The following is a 15,068-nucleotide window of genomic DNA, read 5'->3' on the forward strand; positions in this document are numbered from 1 at the left end:
TGCGTAGCACTCTCTCCCCTTTTTATACTCTACTCTTGGGAAGGAAGCTACTGTGCAGCCAGTTATTAAGGAGGGTGTGTTAATATTTTATACACCTCCATGAGGGGCTAATACCTACAAAAGTTTTTTAAGTTATGTGGGATCAATGGTAATATACCTCTTTCATTCCTAAGTTTGTTTCTTTTCTTATTTTTCTTGGTTACCAATTTATGTTTCTTGATTCTATTAATTTTTTTTGGTTTCACTGATTTTTTTTCATATTTTTGTTTTAAATTTTATTGATTTTTGCTCTTATTTTTATTATTTCCTGATGCTTACTTTGAATTTAATTTGCTTTTCTTTTTCTAGACTTTATTGTATAAGCTAATATTATTGATTTGAGACCCATCTTCCTTTTTAATAAAAGCATTGTATATTATAAAGTTTTCTGTAAACACTATTTTAGCTGTATCCCACACATTTTAATGTGTTGTATTTTCATTCAATTAATGATATTTTCCAATTTCCCTTGAGACTTTCTCTGGCCAGTGTATTAAGTAGTAGTGGATTAATTGACTTTTAAATATTTGAGGATTTTTTTAGATAACATTCTTTTATAGATTTTTAAGTTAATTCTATTACTGATAAATAACATATTTTGGATAATTTCAGTTATTTTATATTTAATATGGCTTATTTTGTGACCCCCCCCCCCCACCCCTGTCCCCCAAATGTAGTTTGCCTTGAGGAGTGTTCCATGTGCATCTGAAAGGAATGACCTTGACCTTTGTTGATGGATGGAGTGTTCTGTAACTTGGATGTAGTTGGGTGTTGTTGTTGAAGTCGATATGCTGGCTCACTTTCCCATCTATTTTTCTGACTACCAAGAACAGCACTTCTCATAGTGGAGTCTGTGGGCTGGGGGTTTAGTTTTGTTACTGGTTTTTATTTGGTGTAGGATTTGGCAGCACTGCAGCGCGGTTGAGCTTTAGTGGAAAGGTGGAGCTGGATGTAGGAATTTTCACTCCCAGTGTGGAGGTGGGGGTGGGGAGGGGGCTGGATCCTTAACGTTCTGCCCTCTACTTTTACTTCATATTCTTTTCTCTCTTGGTGTTCCATTCACACCCTGTTTGGTTTGCTTGGGTAGGGCAATTGAGCAGTTGTCAAGGATCCAGGAGTCAGTTTTCTATCCAGACTTTCAGCCAGTCCTCCTTCTGCCCTACTTCATCCACATCTTCTGAGGTACTGAGTTCCCTTTCTGGAGCCTCCCTGGGCTTCTTTGTTTCTTGGCCTTTGTCTCCCCTAACCCCCTTACCCCAGCAGGCATGGAGCTTCAGGTTTCACTGTCCCCCTGAATCAGCTCCCACCAGCCCATTTGCTTTCCAGCTTCTCACATTTTGTTGACTTCTCTTTTGCATTGTTTCTGCCTTGTTTTCTTTGCCCTTATTGATTTATGACTTAAAAAATATGAACAAACTTTGGCCCTGGCCTGTGTCACTCAGTTGATTGGAGTATTGTCCTGTGCAGGTGAAAGGTTGCTGGTTCAATTCATGGATTAGGGCACATACCTAGGTTTTGGGTTCAGTCCCTGGTGGGGGCGCATATTGTGACTTTTCCTGTTCCTTTAAAAAAAAATGATTATCCGTCCAATTTGTTTTCTATCTCTTAGAAATTTTTCAGATTATCTGGCCTGCTGCTGTCTCCCTTTCTTATTTTATAGAACTGTTATTTAGTTTATTCATTTTGATTTCTTAATAGCTTTTCCACCCTCTCATTTTAAAACCTTGGGAGGGTGGAAGGTAAGTACATGTGCCAGTCCACTATCTTGAACTAGAAGCTTCAGGTGATCAAAAGTGATTGGCATGCAACAGACCAAAGAATTTCTGAGGGAAGGAGGTGGGAAGATTAACCAAAGAATTTATATGCATTATGCGTAACCATGGACAGAGAATAGTGCAGTGAAGACCTGGAGATGGGTAGGGAGTAGGATGGAGGGGATCAATGGGAGAAAAAAAGGATACATCCGAAATCCTTTCAACAACAAAGATAAATTTTTAAAAATTAAAAGTAACCTTCAAGACAAAAAAAAGTGATTGGAAATAATTTGCATTCTTTTATTACCTTTCAGCTGATGTAGCTCAACAGTTCCAGTATGCTGTGCGAGTTATTGGCAGCAACTTCGCCCCAACTGTTGAAAGAGATGAATTTCTAGTTGCTGAAAAAATAAAGAAAGAACGTACGTATTCTTCCTAAATGTTAAAATGTGTTGGATTCATAAACTTGCCAGACCTTAACGTGCACGCACACACACACAGGGTGGGGCAAAAGTGGGTTTACAGTTGTTGGTATGGAAAATAATACATTAATAAATAATACAAAAATAAACTCTGTACTCACCACTGTTAACCTACTTTTGCCCCACCCTGTATGTAGTTCCTAAGGCACTATTATCTATTTATCTATATGTTTCTATGTATGTATATATGTGTGTGTATGTATGTTAAAAATAAAAACAATTTAATCCTGTCTTTTGTTAGAACATAGTGTAAGAGAATTGTTTAAATACTATTATAACAACACTAGAATCCTGATGCATGAAATTTGTGCACAGGGGCGGGGGGGTGGTGGGGTTCCCTCAGCCCAGCCTGTACCCTCTCCAATCCGGGACCCCTTGGATTTGAAATGGGCTTTGGCCTTATTTCTAAGTGTGCTGGCAAACCGGTAATGACATCTTCTAGATCTGTTCTTGGCACAGTTTCCCACCCTAGCTCTTGTATTATTAACTATTTGGCCACTGATCTGTGTGGATGTCCTTTTTCAGAACTGTGTAACTGAGCTGGATGGTGAGGTAGCAGGTGCTAGAGTTGAGGCTGGGGCATGTGAGTAACTGGATCTGGCCATGGCTACATTTACATGTTTAGAGGTTGATGAGCAATGCAGGTCTGAAATGATGATTCTGCTGATATGAGTCACTTAGTGTGTATGTCTTATTTAAGGTAGAGAGGTAAAAATGCAGTATTTATCCAGCTATCTATATATATAAAAGGCTTATTTGCAAAGTGTCCCCTCGGGAGTTTGACCGGGAGACCAGGAGTTCAATCGCTTGCTATGACGTGTGCTGACCACTAGGGGGCGGCATGAAATGAAGGAAGGCCCTGGCTGGCAGCTGGGGAAGGGAGGCCCCAGCTGGCAGCCGGAGGATGGCTCAGGCCAGCAGCTGGAAGACCCTGATCGGCCCGATAGCTGGCAAGGCCTAGGGACCCTACCCGTGCATGAATTTTGTTCAGCGGGACTCTAGTTAACTTGTAAGAACTTATTTTCCTTTCTTATTATAAAGCTGATATATAAGAACACTGTACTCTGTTCTTAAACACTGATGATTATTACGTTCTAGATTATTTTTACATTTTAGGTTATTTTATATTTTATATTACTAATGAGAACTCCATCTGTTTATTGGATACTACTTTAACAGACCAATCCCTTTGCAAATTTACATTTCCAGGCCTCCTGGTGAGCATGCTACACGTAGGTGTAGTAGCTAAAAAAAAGTTTGAAATTCAGACTTAGAGAACTGGCAGCTACATTGTTGCAGTATATGGCAAGGAAGTGGTGGAATTTCTTTTTTTAATAAGAAAATACTAACCATGTACAGTCTTTTTCCTGTGTATCTTCTGTGTTTTTGAAATAAGACTTGCTGTATATTGACACAGTTTGCCTCTCTGCCCATTCCCACCAGGTGTTCACAGCTTCTGTTAGGTACCCCTGCCATTATCCTCCTGGGACCCCTGCCATTATCCTCCCGGAGTCCCCAGCACTGATGTAGCCCAGCTATAGTTCATAGAATGTTATTGATGGCCCTCTAATGTAATGGTCATCATTGATCTATCATTTTTCAATAATTCTTACACATAGTTTTTATGGTTTAACATTTTTGAAATTTGATTAGTTTTTAAAAAAATATGTTTTTATTGATTTTAGTGCGAGAGGAAGGGAAGGGGAGAGAGAGATAGAAACATGGTTGAGAGAGAAACATCGATTGGCTGCCTCCTGCACAACCCTGCTCTGGGGATGGAGCCTGAAACCTGGGCATGTGCCTTGACTGGGAATCAAACTGTTGAACTCTGGGTGCATGGGTCAACACTCAACCACTGGGCTACAACCAGTCAGGCTGAAATTTGGTTAGTTTTTGATAGATGATTGAGTTACAGTAGTTTTGTTCTCTGGAATAATACAAAAAAGTTAAATTTTCCATTTTATGTGGCTCACGTGAAGTATGAAACGCTAATATGTTTTATATTGAAACAAATTGCAAAACTTATCATGTGTGATAAAATTTAACACTTATTAGTTTCTTAATTTTTCACATTGGTGAGTGGAGTACATTGTAACTCAAGGTTCGTTTTGCTATGTTTAGCAATCTATTAGATGAAACTTTTCTTTTTTTGGTAAATATTCTGTGTTCATTTTTATTTGTATTGGTTTTGTTGTCCTCTGACTAATTTTATATCTGGAATTAGTGTCAGTCTCATTCTATAGAAAGAGCATTATTTAATTTCATGGTAGTGTTTATTTGGAGTATTTTTTATATAAGCTTTAAGTGATAGTAAAGTATATTAAATTTTAGTTGCATTAGTTTTGTTGAATGCATTTTGTAAGAATGCATTTTAAAGATAGTTTTACCTTTTGGCATAGGAAGACTTGAAAGTGGAGATGAGATGAGGATGATGTCACCTCTGGTATGTGGTTCATATAATCAGTACATGATACCCACACCATTTCCTAGCTAATAAATATGAGAAAGTGTTGAATGTAAAGTCAGCCATTGTCTTTCTAAAAGTGAATTTGAACATTCAAAGCTCAGTGAGTTTAGCTGATGAAATTTTAAGAAAGCAGTCCTACTAAATTGGGATAAATAAACACAAAGGTTACTTGGAGAAGCTCTTAGCTCGCTTTTAAAAATGGTGCCTTTTCTCGTGGGTGTAACAGGGCTTCTTAGAAAGAGATGGTGCGTGAGTATTATAGATGTGGGTGAGCGGGGTCTCTTCCCTCAGGGATCCAAATCCTGTGTGTAGTCTTCTTCATGGAACAGAGTAGAGCATGGACTTCTCATTTGTAATCGGGAAATTTGTAAGTGTAGTGGCAAGCATCTGAAATGCTTACTAATAGAATGAATTAATGGGTGAAAATTAGCTAGTAAGCTGTTTTGATTTTGATTTTGAAACAGTAATTGGCTATTAATTTTGCTGTATGTGTTAACAAAAATGCTTTGAATGTATAGTTTTAAGTCAGACTATTATGAACGGTATATTTTTTTGTTACTACCCTTTGAATTTAGGGTTCCAAAGATGTTTTCACTTCACATCCCTCCCTCCAGATAGCAATTATTAACTATGGTAGTTAAACTGATGGTAAGAAAAACTACATTGTACTATTTATTCCTATTTGTAGATAGAAACTAAAAGGTCTCATCATTCTTTTTACTTGAGTTAATTTTTACATAAACTATTTGATTCCAAACTAAAGTTGTCCATATTTTCCAAATGTCATAGAGATTACATGAATTGACCAATTCACAGAGCTGAAATGTCACTCATTGTCTAGTTTTTTTTTGATTCTTAAGCTCAGGATTCTTTTCAGACTCGAGTTATTTGTTACTATAGGTGAAATAGTATAAAAATGAATTTTGCTGTATGTGATTAATATGCTTATTTTCTTTTCTAACTTTACAGTTATTCGACAAAGAAGAGAAGCAGATGCTGCATTGTTTTCAGAACTCCACAGAAAACTTCATTCACAGGTATTCACAAGTATTCTGAAGGCCATTCCAGTAATGGTGAGGCCGTGAGAGTGATCTGCAAACATCTGAACATTTTTCTGTGATATCATTAAACTTTCTGTATTGAATAATGGCTTTTAATTGTGGATGGAGTTTGCTTTTTAAAAGATTTTCAATGCTAGAAGTGAGTTTTAGCTGGATTTAGTGATACATTGCTTATAGAGTTGAAAAAGGCTACATTGGGAAAGTAATCAGACTTATATACACAATAAGTATGTTTTACAGAAGCCTTCAATCTGTTACTGGGAGGAAGCACATTGGTATAGCAGCAAAAGCTTATCTTGTTGATACACTTCATTGTTTATCCAATCCTAATTTGTACTGGTACAGTGAATAATTTAAAAATTGATTTTGAACATTTTGTGATTGGACGTTGATACTTGCACACAGTGCTTTTTCTAACCTATTTTTATAAAAGACTGCCAGCCTATACACCAATAAATTAATTGAATAATAGGGTGAGATTTTTGTGATCCTAGTTTATCTAGCTGTCTCTGCTTTTTATGGAGAAGAGAGTTAAATCCAGAGAAGTTTAATATTTTGCTTAACAAATATTAGGGTATTACAGCAATAAAAATCACTGAATTGCACCTAAGGCTGCTCATAATTAACTCATTATTTTTCAGGTCTTTTATTTATTTGTAAAAATAAGCTTAATTTATTTTGCTGACCACTTTGATTCCTTAATTCAACTTGATTTACCTAGATTCACTGTTTTAATTATGCTTTTTCATCTCTGATAATATTTACTTTGCTGGTAGTAATTCTTACCTACTTCACCACCTCTCGTTTCCCTTTCCCTGTGCAGTTGCATCTCAGTGTGCAATCCCTCTATCAAACGCTCTTCAGCAGACTGACCCTGACTGTTAAATTATCTATTCTTCTATGTTAAAAAAAAAGTTGACACCACCTTTAAATATGTTGCTTACTAATTTTCTATATGCAGTTTTGGGGGTTTTTTGGTACTTTCTCCACTCTCGACCCCGTATATATCTTTGTTTTTCTGAAACAGCTGAGGATCTAACCCAGGACTGTTGCTGCACAGGTAGAACATCTGCCGTGTTCTTGATGCCTACTAGGCATTTTTATGTAGCCGCTCCTTAGGAAACACTCATAGGGGCTTGCAACTTGGCATCCTGGGAACTGAAAGGATCATACTTTAAAGACTTCATACTTCTAGGAGTCCATTCACATCCACCCACATTAAACCTGCTTCTCTTTCCATGTTCTCCCTTTTGATGAATGATAACACCATTCATCGATTGCCAAAGACTAGAAATCTGGATGTCATTTTGACTCTACCTCTCTCCCCAAATTTGATCTGTTCCCAAGTCTTATTGATTGTTTCTCTTATCTGTTCCTATGGAGTCAGGCAGACCTGGGTTTGAATCCTGGCATAAAGCTTTGTGGTTAAGTTATATAACTTTCACCTCCGCTTCATTTATTTATGGAATGAAGAGAATAAAGCTGTGTCTCAGTGTGGTTGTGATGATTATGGGATATGATGTCTGTAAGGACTTGTCCCAGCAGGCCTCCTTTAAATGACAGCTGCTGATGACAAACTGCCCTCTAACGCTTAAAGGAAACGGGATTGGTAGAGAGAGCCCCAGAGGCTCAGCTTATGGGGCTTGTCACAGTTACCTTAGCAGATAGTCAGAGAATCCCAGCTGAGCCTCTGGGCATTTCCCCTCCAGATAACTGCCATTTCCTAAGGAGGGCCTCTGTGTCTTGGTTTTATCTCCCCTGTAGTCCATTCTCCATGGGACTGTCAGTAAGTGCATCCTTCCTGCATGGAATCCTTCAAAGGCTGCCTATTGTCTTCCCTTAAAAATCCGAATTTCTTGGTACACCATACAAGGCATCCTTTGATCTGATCCTTCATTCAGTTTTCAGTTTCTATTCTCATGTCTGGCTTCAGCCAAAATTATTTCTTTCAGTTCCGTGAAGAAGCCATGCCTGTCCCCCTTTTCTACCTTTGCATCACCCATCTTTCTTTTTTTTAAATTTTTATTAAATATATTTGTATTGAATTTAGAGTGAAAGGGAGAGGGAGAGAGAGAGAGAAACATCAATCATGAGAGAGAATCATTGATTGACTGCCTTCTGCATGCCCCTAACTGGGATCAAGCCCACAAACCAGGCATGTGCCCTTGAACCTGGGACTCTTCAGCCCGCAGGCAGTGGTCTATCCACTGAGCCGTTTTGGCTAGGGCTGCATCACCCATTTTTCTGAGAGATTCACATTTCCTCTGGCACTCCTTTCCTAAGCCTGGAGCACTTGAATGATCCTCCTATACCAAAATGTAATTTGTCATACTGAAATAATTTGCCCATTGTCAACTTACCCCTGGACTGAGGACTCTGTCAGAACTGGGCCTCTTTCTTCCTGTGCTGTCCCAGCTGGAGACTTCGTTGTTTCTGCAAAGTTCTGTGTAAATCAATTTTTAAAATTAGGCAATAATTTAAATACCCTGGTTGAGCTATTCTTTAGAGAAACTTTCAAGGAACATTTTATATAATGAAGAACTTGCATAATGTAAGTAACCACCCCATAATTTGTTTTGTAAATAAATATATTGATATATTCTAGCCTGTGCATAAAAAAGGTAAGGCTATATGAATAAAGTAGAATGCTCTGGAAATTTGGATGAAACATATTGAGGGTGTGCTGCTGTTAATGGTTGTGAATCAGGGCAGAGGGTTAGGTAATGGAAAATTAATGAAATCTGTCAGATAACCTTACATAGAAACCTAGGAGTTAATTATCCTGACAACTAAGATCTTGAGTTTGGGTATGTGTGATGCCGAGACTTATATCTTGCACTTTTGAATTCTTTAAAAGAATTTTTTTCAACTTACTAGGTTTTTAATCCTCGCCTGAGGATATGTTTATTGATTTTAGAGAGGAAGGGGGAGAGAGAAAAAGAAAACATTGATGTGAGAGAGAAACATCCATCGGTTGCCTCCCATATGCATCCCAAATGGGGATTGGATCTGCAATCTAGGAATACGCCCTGACAGAATCGAGCCTACATCCTTTCCATGTACAGGATGATGCTTCAACCAACTGAGCTGCACCAGCCAGGGCTAAAATAATTTTTTGTAATACTCTATTTTGTGGCCTAAATGGGACATTGATAAGGGTAGGAGCAACACGAATTTTATGATGGCATTTTTCTTATAATTACTATACTAGGGGCCCGGTGCACGAAATTCGTGCACTGGGTGTGTGTGGGGGGGGGGGAGAGTGTCCCTCAGCCCAGCCTGCCCCCTCTCACATACTGGGAGCCCTCAGGCGTTGACCCCCATCACCCTCCGATCACCTGATCGGCCCCTTGCCCAGGCCTGACGCCTCCGCCAGAGGTGTCAGGCTTGGACAGGGGACCCCCATCTCCCCCTGATCACTGGCTCTGGCCCCCGCCCAGGCCTGACGCCTCTGACCCAGGCTTCAGGCCTGGGCAGGGGACCCCCATCTCCCTCTGATCGCTTGCTCCACCCCCCGTCCAAGCCTGACGCCTCTGACCCAAGCTTCAGGCCTGGGCAAGGGGACCATCATATCCCCCCAATCCCCGGCTCTGCCCCCCACCCAGGCCTGATGCCTTGGCCAGAGGAGTTGACCCTCATCACCCTCCGATCACCAATCACCAGATTGGCCCCTTGACCAGGCCTGAGGCCTACGGCAGAGGTGTCAGGCCTGGGCAGGGGACCCCCCAGCTCCCTGCGGTTGCAGGCTCCGCCCCTGCCCAGGCCTAACGCCTCTGGCCTAGGCATCCGGCCCGGGCAGCGGGGACCCGCAGCTGCAGTGGGGGGCGCCGCGATCGTGGGCTTCGCTTTAGGCCCAGGCAAGGGACCCCTAGCTCCCGGGACTGCCAGCTTCGACTGTGCCCAGCTCCCATTGCTGGCTCCACCCCTACTTCCTGCTATCACTGGCCAGGGCGGTAAAGGCGCCTGATTCTCCGATCATGGCTGGGGGGCAGGGCAAAGGCGGCCCCAGGGCCGCCTTTGCCCTGCCCCCCAGCTCTTAGCTCCCCCTGGGTTTCCGATCACTGTCAGTGGCAGGGGGCTTCTTCCTGCTTTCCCTTTCACCTCCCTGCATTGTGCCTACATATGCAAATTAGCCGCCATCTTGTTGGCAGTTAACTGCCAATCTTAGTTGGCAGTTAATTTGCATATAACCCTGATTAGCCAATGAAAAAGGTATCGCTGTATGCCAATTACCATTTTTCTCTTTTATTAGTGTAGATTTGGAAAGTTGGTTATTATAAGAATTATTTCAGAGGGAAAATACTGTTATTTAGGAATAGGGTAATTTAGAAAACATGTTCTTATTAGGGACTTTAGAATTAGTTTTCAGGGGATTAAAGGTTCCAAAGATACTACCTCTTGAGAACATTATCTGTAGCCTTCTGATGGATAGTGCTATTTGCAGTGCTTGGAAAATAAATTTAGATTTGATGTTACTATGTGAGTTTTAAAATATAATTCTATTTTGGAAATAAGGATAATTTAGAAGAAACAAGGGTAAAACTGGGGAGTAGTACAACATTGTCCTTTTAATGTTTTCTTTCTAAACAGGGAGTTTTGAAAAATAAATGGTCAATTCTCTACCTCTTGCTAAGCCTTAGTGAAGATCCACGCAGACAGCCAAACAAGGTGAGAAGCTATATTTTATCAGCTCAATACGTTTATAAAGGACACTTTCCATTTGTGGTTGGGACAGTTATGCCAAATTTTTATAGAAATTGGGTTGTTATACTTAAGAAAATAGTATGAGTAAAACAAGCTGATCTTGTATTTTGGGCAGTTATGGAAGGCTAAGAGATTTTTTTTCCCTTTTTTTTAAAGGATAATTTTAATCGTTCTGTTTTCTTAAGATGTTTTGCAAAATTGTTATTTAAATATAACAATGTTTAATTAAAATAGAGCATACACTAGCAGTTTTCAAATTTTTTACTGTTGTGACGTTATTAGTATCACCATAGCTGCGTAATTCTTTGAGTTAGGAGACCTTTTATAACTTTTTTGTGTTTTTAGATATCATTATGAACATTAATTAGTTATACCAGTGAAAACTTTGTTGTCATACAGGTTCAATTTTTGACCTGTGCAGTGTTTGAAAAAGCAATTTGGCTGCTCCATGTGCCAGCGTGCTTGTTACAATAAAATGCTCTACTACATTCTCTCTCTCTCTAAAAAAAAAAAAAAAAAAAAAAAATAATGAAAAAAAATATTATGACTTCCTCCCTCATTAATATTTCTATCTCTCTATCCCTAGCCCTTTTTCTCTCTCTCTAAAAAGAAAAAAAATCAATGAAAAAAATGCTCTACTACAGAAATTTGAGTGCTTAAAAGTTGAAGAGTATGGATGAAAGAGTCATATTTATATCTAAAATCTTATTCTGAGTAATGAGCATTCTTTCATTATAAAAGATTGCCAAACTTAAAAAATTTGAGTAATGAGAGTTTTAGTTTGCATGGATTCTGAATAAAGTGTTTAGTTCTCACATCACATGGGAGTTTTATTGTTCAGAAAACTTGTGAAGCGATATCAGTTCTGGCATATTTCAAAAGTATAACAACTAATTTATTGTCTGATAAGTGCAAAATTCAGTTACAGAAATAGATCTAAAATCTAAACACACATTATCTTTGTTGATTTGGGAAAAGTGTTCTGTAATTTTATATCTCCATATACTTAATACATTTTAATTTATTTTCAGGTTTCTAGCTATGCCACGTTATTTGCCCAAGCATTACCAAGAGATGCTCACTCAACTCCGTACTACTATGCCCGGCCTCAGACTCTCCCATTGAACTACCAGGATCGCAGCACCCAGTCAGCACAGAGCTCTGGCAGTATGGGAAGCAGCGGCATCAGCAGTATCAGCATGTATGCCCTAAATGGCCCGACCCCTACACCACAATCTGTTCCAGGGTAAATCAAGTCTACATGATTGATCCCTGAAATAGTAGAAATAGGAAAGTCCTCAGGATTTAATCAGGCATTTTGTGTTCACTGAAACTACCTTTAGAAGCTTGTACGAGTATGTGTCGGAAATGTTGTAGGCACTGTGTCTGATATGTTTGGTCTTTGGATATTACTCTCCCTAAATACTCAGTTTCAGATGGGAATTCTTTCCACTTCTAATCTTAGTTGACTGTAGATTTTTGGCCAACTCAAGCTATTAATGCAAATGCATATTAGTTCACAAGCATGATGTGCAGAGCCTTCCACTTTGAGGTAACTGATTGACATTTCTCTTGCTACATTCTCATATTTATCTATCAGTGAACATTGTCCCCTTAATTGATGTATGCGATTCTCTTCATTGAGTTATTTTGAGTAAATGTAAATTAAAATAAAGCTGTCTCCTCAGATGCGAGATCTTCAAACTAAGAATTATGGCATCTTAAAGTACAAGTGAATTAAGATGAGAAACTATGGAACACACGATACTTTGCAGCTTAACCTGCTGTTACATCTAATTACATTTTGCAGAAATATAGAATTTATGGTTGAGAATACAGCAGATACCAGAATTCCAAAGTGTACTAATGGACTTAGAACTTTGGTTGTTTACTTTTACATACACATTTCAGTGCACAGTTCATTCCTGGAAATCGTATTAAAGTAGACTGTTATAAAATACCAGAAGAATAGTGACCAAGGATTCACCATCAAATGACGTTTTCCACATGAGCATAATATAATTATAAATCATTGTTGACTTAATAAAATTATGTTCAAGTTATTAGAAAATAGAATGTACCATACACATGGATTATAAATGGAGTCTAGAGTTCTAGAAAGACAGCATTACACATTCTATAAGTTTAATCTCAAACTTGTATCCTGGTTAAAAGAGTAGACACTTTCTCATTTTTTCACCTTAAAATTTGAAATAATTATTGTCATGATATGAAAAAAAAAACTTTGTAGAGAACTTTGAACTAAAGTGGTTTTTTAGAATTTTTCTCTTAAATTTAGAACTGTATTCAAAGACATAGTTTTGGTAGTTATTTTCCCCATTGAAAATAGAAAAATGTAAGAGCTGTTTCGGTTTTTGCTTTTCTCTCTTACTTCATCAGTGGATTATAGATGGACCCACTAGTATTTTACCAGTAATAAATCAGCTCTGCCACTTAGAAGAAGCAGTGGCATTGTTGAAATTTTTGTTTTTGCATTTTTAGTCTCAGGAAGTGATAATTTTGTTGCAGTTTTCAAAACATATGTCATTGGAAATCAGCTGTCATGTTCTTAGATCTTCAAAGAGCATCTTTGACATAGTCTCCCAATTATTAAAAGTTAACTTTTAGACCTTAGATTTTTTCCTTAGATTTTGTTTGTACATTTAAAATGTATTTTTTAAATATATTTTATTGATTTTTAACAGAGAGGAAGGGAGAGAGATAGAGAGTTAGAAACATGGATGAGAGAAACATCGATCAGCTGCCTCCTGCACATCTCCTACTGGAGGTGTGCTCGCAACCAAGGTACATGCCCTTGACCGGAATCGAACCTGGGACCTTTCAGTCGGCAGACCGACGCTCTATCCACTGAGCCAAACCGGTTTTGGCTGTTTGTACATTTAAACAATTAATTATAAATTAGGTTTTTCTTTTCCTATTGAGCACCGTGAAGGCTGGGAGACAAGTGAGGTCAGGGAAGAGAGACATAGTCCAAGTTTTATCACTCCTGTGCTCAATAAATGTTGAGTGGATGAAATGGTGTTAATATTGAAGTTAAGTCCAGCCGGTGTGGCTCAGTAGTTGAACATTGACCTATGAACCAGGAGATCATGGTTCGATTCCTGGTCAGGGTACATCCCAGGTTGTGGGTTGGATCCCCACTATGGGGTGTGCAGGAAGTAGCCGATAAATGATTCTCTCTCACCATTGATGTTTCTATCTATCTCTCTCTCCTTTCCTCTCTGAAATCAATAAAAATATATTTTTAAAAAATATTGAAGTTAAAATTAGTAATGAATTTCAAAGTGGTTTTAGAGGAGTAGTGTATGTTATATGTTTGTAAAGAAAAGTCAAATAGATTTTGGTTTTAATGGTGGGAAGTATGTGTGGAGGTGGCAGTAAGAGCTTGAATGCCAGCTAAGGATCCCAAGGAGACTTTGGATTGATCATTGTTGTCATATTTGGATGTGGTTAAGTCATTCACCTGTCTCAGATTTATAAGATTATATAATTCAATGTAGTCATATAAGAACACTTTCTGAAAGTGTTTTTGTCTCTTCATTGACTAGCCTGGGTATTTGAAGATATAAAATGCGCTTTTCTTTTTTTAGACAGTCTCATCAAGCTCCAGGAGTAGGAGACTGTCTTCGACAACAGTTGGGGTCGCGCCTAGCATGGGCTTTAACTGGAAACCAGCCTTCTTTACAAACCACTACCTCAAAAGGTATACCCAACACTGTTTCTCGCAATGTGACAAGGCCAAGGAGAGATTGGGATGCAGGTGGTGAGTAAGGATATATTTCAATGTAGCTTTTTTTTGAACATTTAGAATTTATGCTTCACTTGTTTTAAAATACTGATCATAACTTCTGAGTGGTTTCTGGTTCTTATGATGAAATTCAGAATCATAAATATTGTCTGTGATACTTGGGAAGTTTGGTTTTGTCACCCCATGTTACCCTACCTTGTATTCACCAGCGTCATCCACTTTTTAGGTCATTGTCTTAGTGTTTTTCTCTGTCTGGACCTCTCTCCCCTTTCTTGTCACAGTCCCCTTATCTTTTTATTCTGATTTTCTTCCTGAGAAAGGGGGCTGGAATAGGCCCCCTAGTAAAAGTGACCACCTTCCACCACAAGTCCAAGTTCCATGAAGGAGGGGCATTTTTGTCTTGTTCACTGTGCTAGTAACTAGCATAGTGCCTAGAATGTTGAAGAACCTAGTTGAAGATTTATTTGGTGGGTTAATTAAATGCCTCATTGAATTTTAAAGTTCTGTTAGATTCCAAAGCAAGTTTGAATTTCTTACATGAGAACACACAAATAGCGATATTTGGAACATTATTATCCTAAAAAATAGAAGAATGGGTTTTATTATTGGTTCATAATCTACTGATTCTGAAATTCCTCTAGCTATTTTCTATCCTTGTGTAGGATGGGAGGATGAGCTGTGCCTTTTAGACTTGTGAGGACATTCATACACAGCTTGGCTTGTCCCCGTGTAGCTGCACTTACCAGCCTCTAGCTGTCCTGTGACATGTGACAGGTGTGTGCTCTTGGGCGC

The 15,068-nt window shown here is 38.7% G+C and overlaps 1 protein-coding gene across 1 annotated transcript in view; it reads left to right on the forward strand.

Moving 5' to 3' along the window:
- The window catches only part of TUBGCP3 (tubulin gamma complex component 3), an 85,495-nt gene that overhangs the window by 6,462 nt on the left and 63,965 nt on the right, over window positions 1-15,068 (forward strand). The window contains exons 2-6 of the mRNA XM_081084513.1: window positions 2,108-2,215; window positions 5,712-5,779; window positions 10,394-10,471; window positions 11,539-11,753; window positions 14,119-14,291. Of these exons, the coding sequence (XP_080940639.1) occupies window positions 2,108-2,215; window positions 5,712-5,779; window positions 10,394-10,471; window positions 11,539-11,753; window positions 14,119-14,291 (642 nt within the window). The remainder of the gene's footprint in view (window positions 1-2,107; window positions 2,216-5,711; window positions 5,780-10,393; window positions 10,472-11,538; window positions 11,754-14,118; window positions 14,292-15,068) is intronic.

This window comes from Myotis nattereri, assembly GCF_964212035.1.
Source record: "Myotis nattereri genome assembly, chromosome: 2".
In the NCBI taxonomy this organism is placed as follows: Eukaryota; Metazoa; Chordata; class Mammalia; order Chiroptera; family Vespertilionidae; genus Myotis; species Myotis nattereri.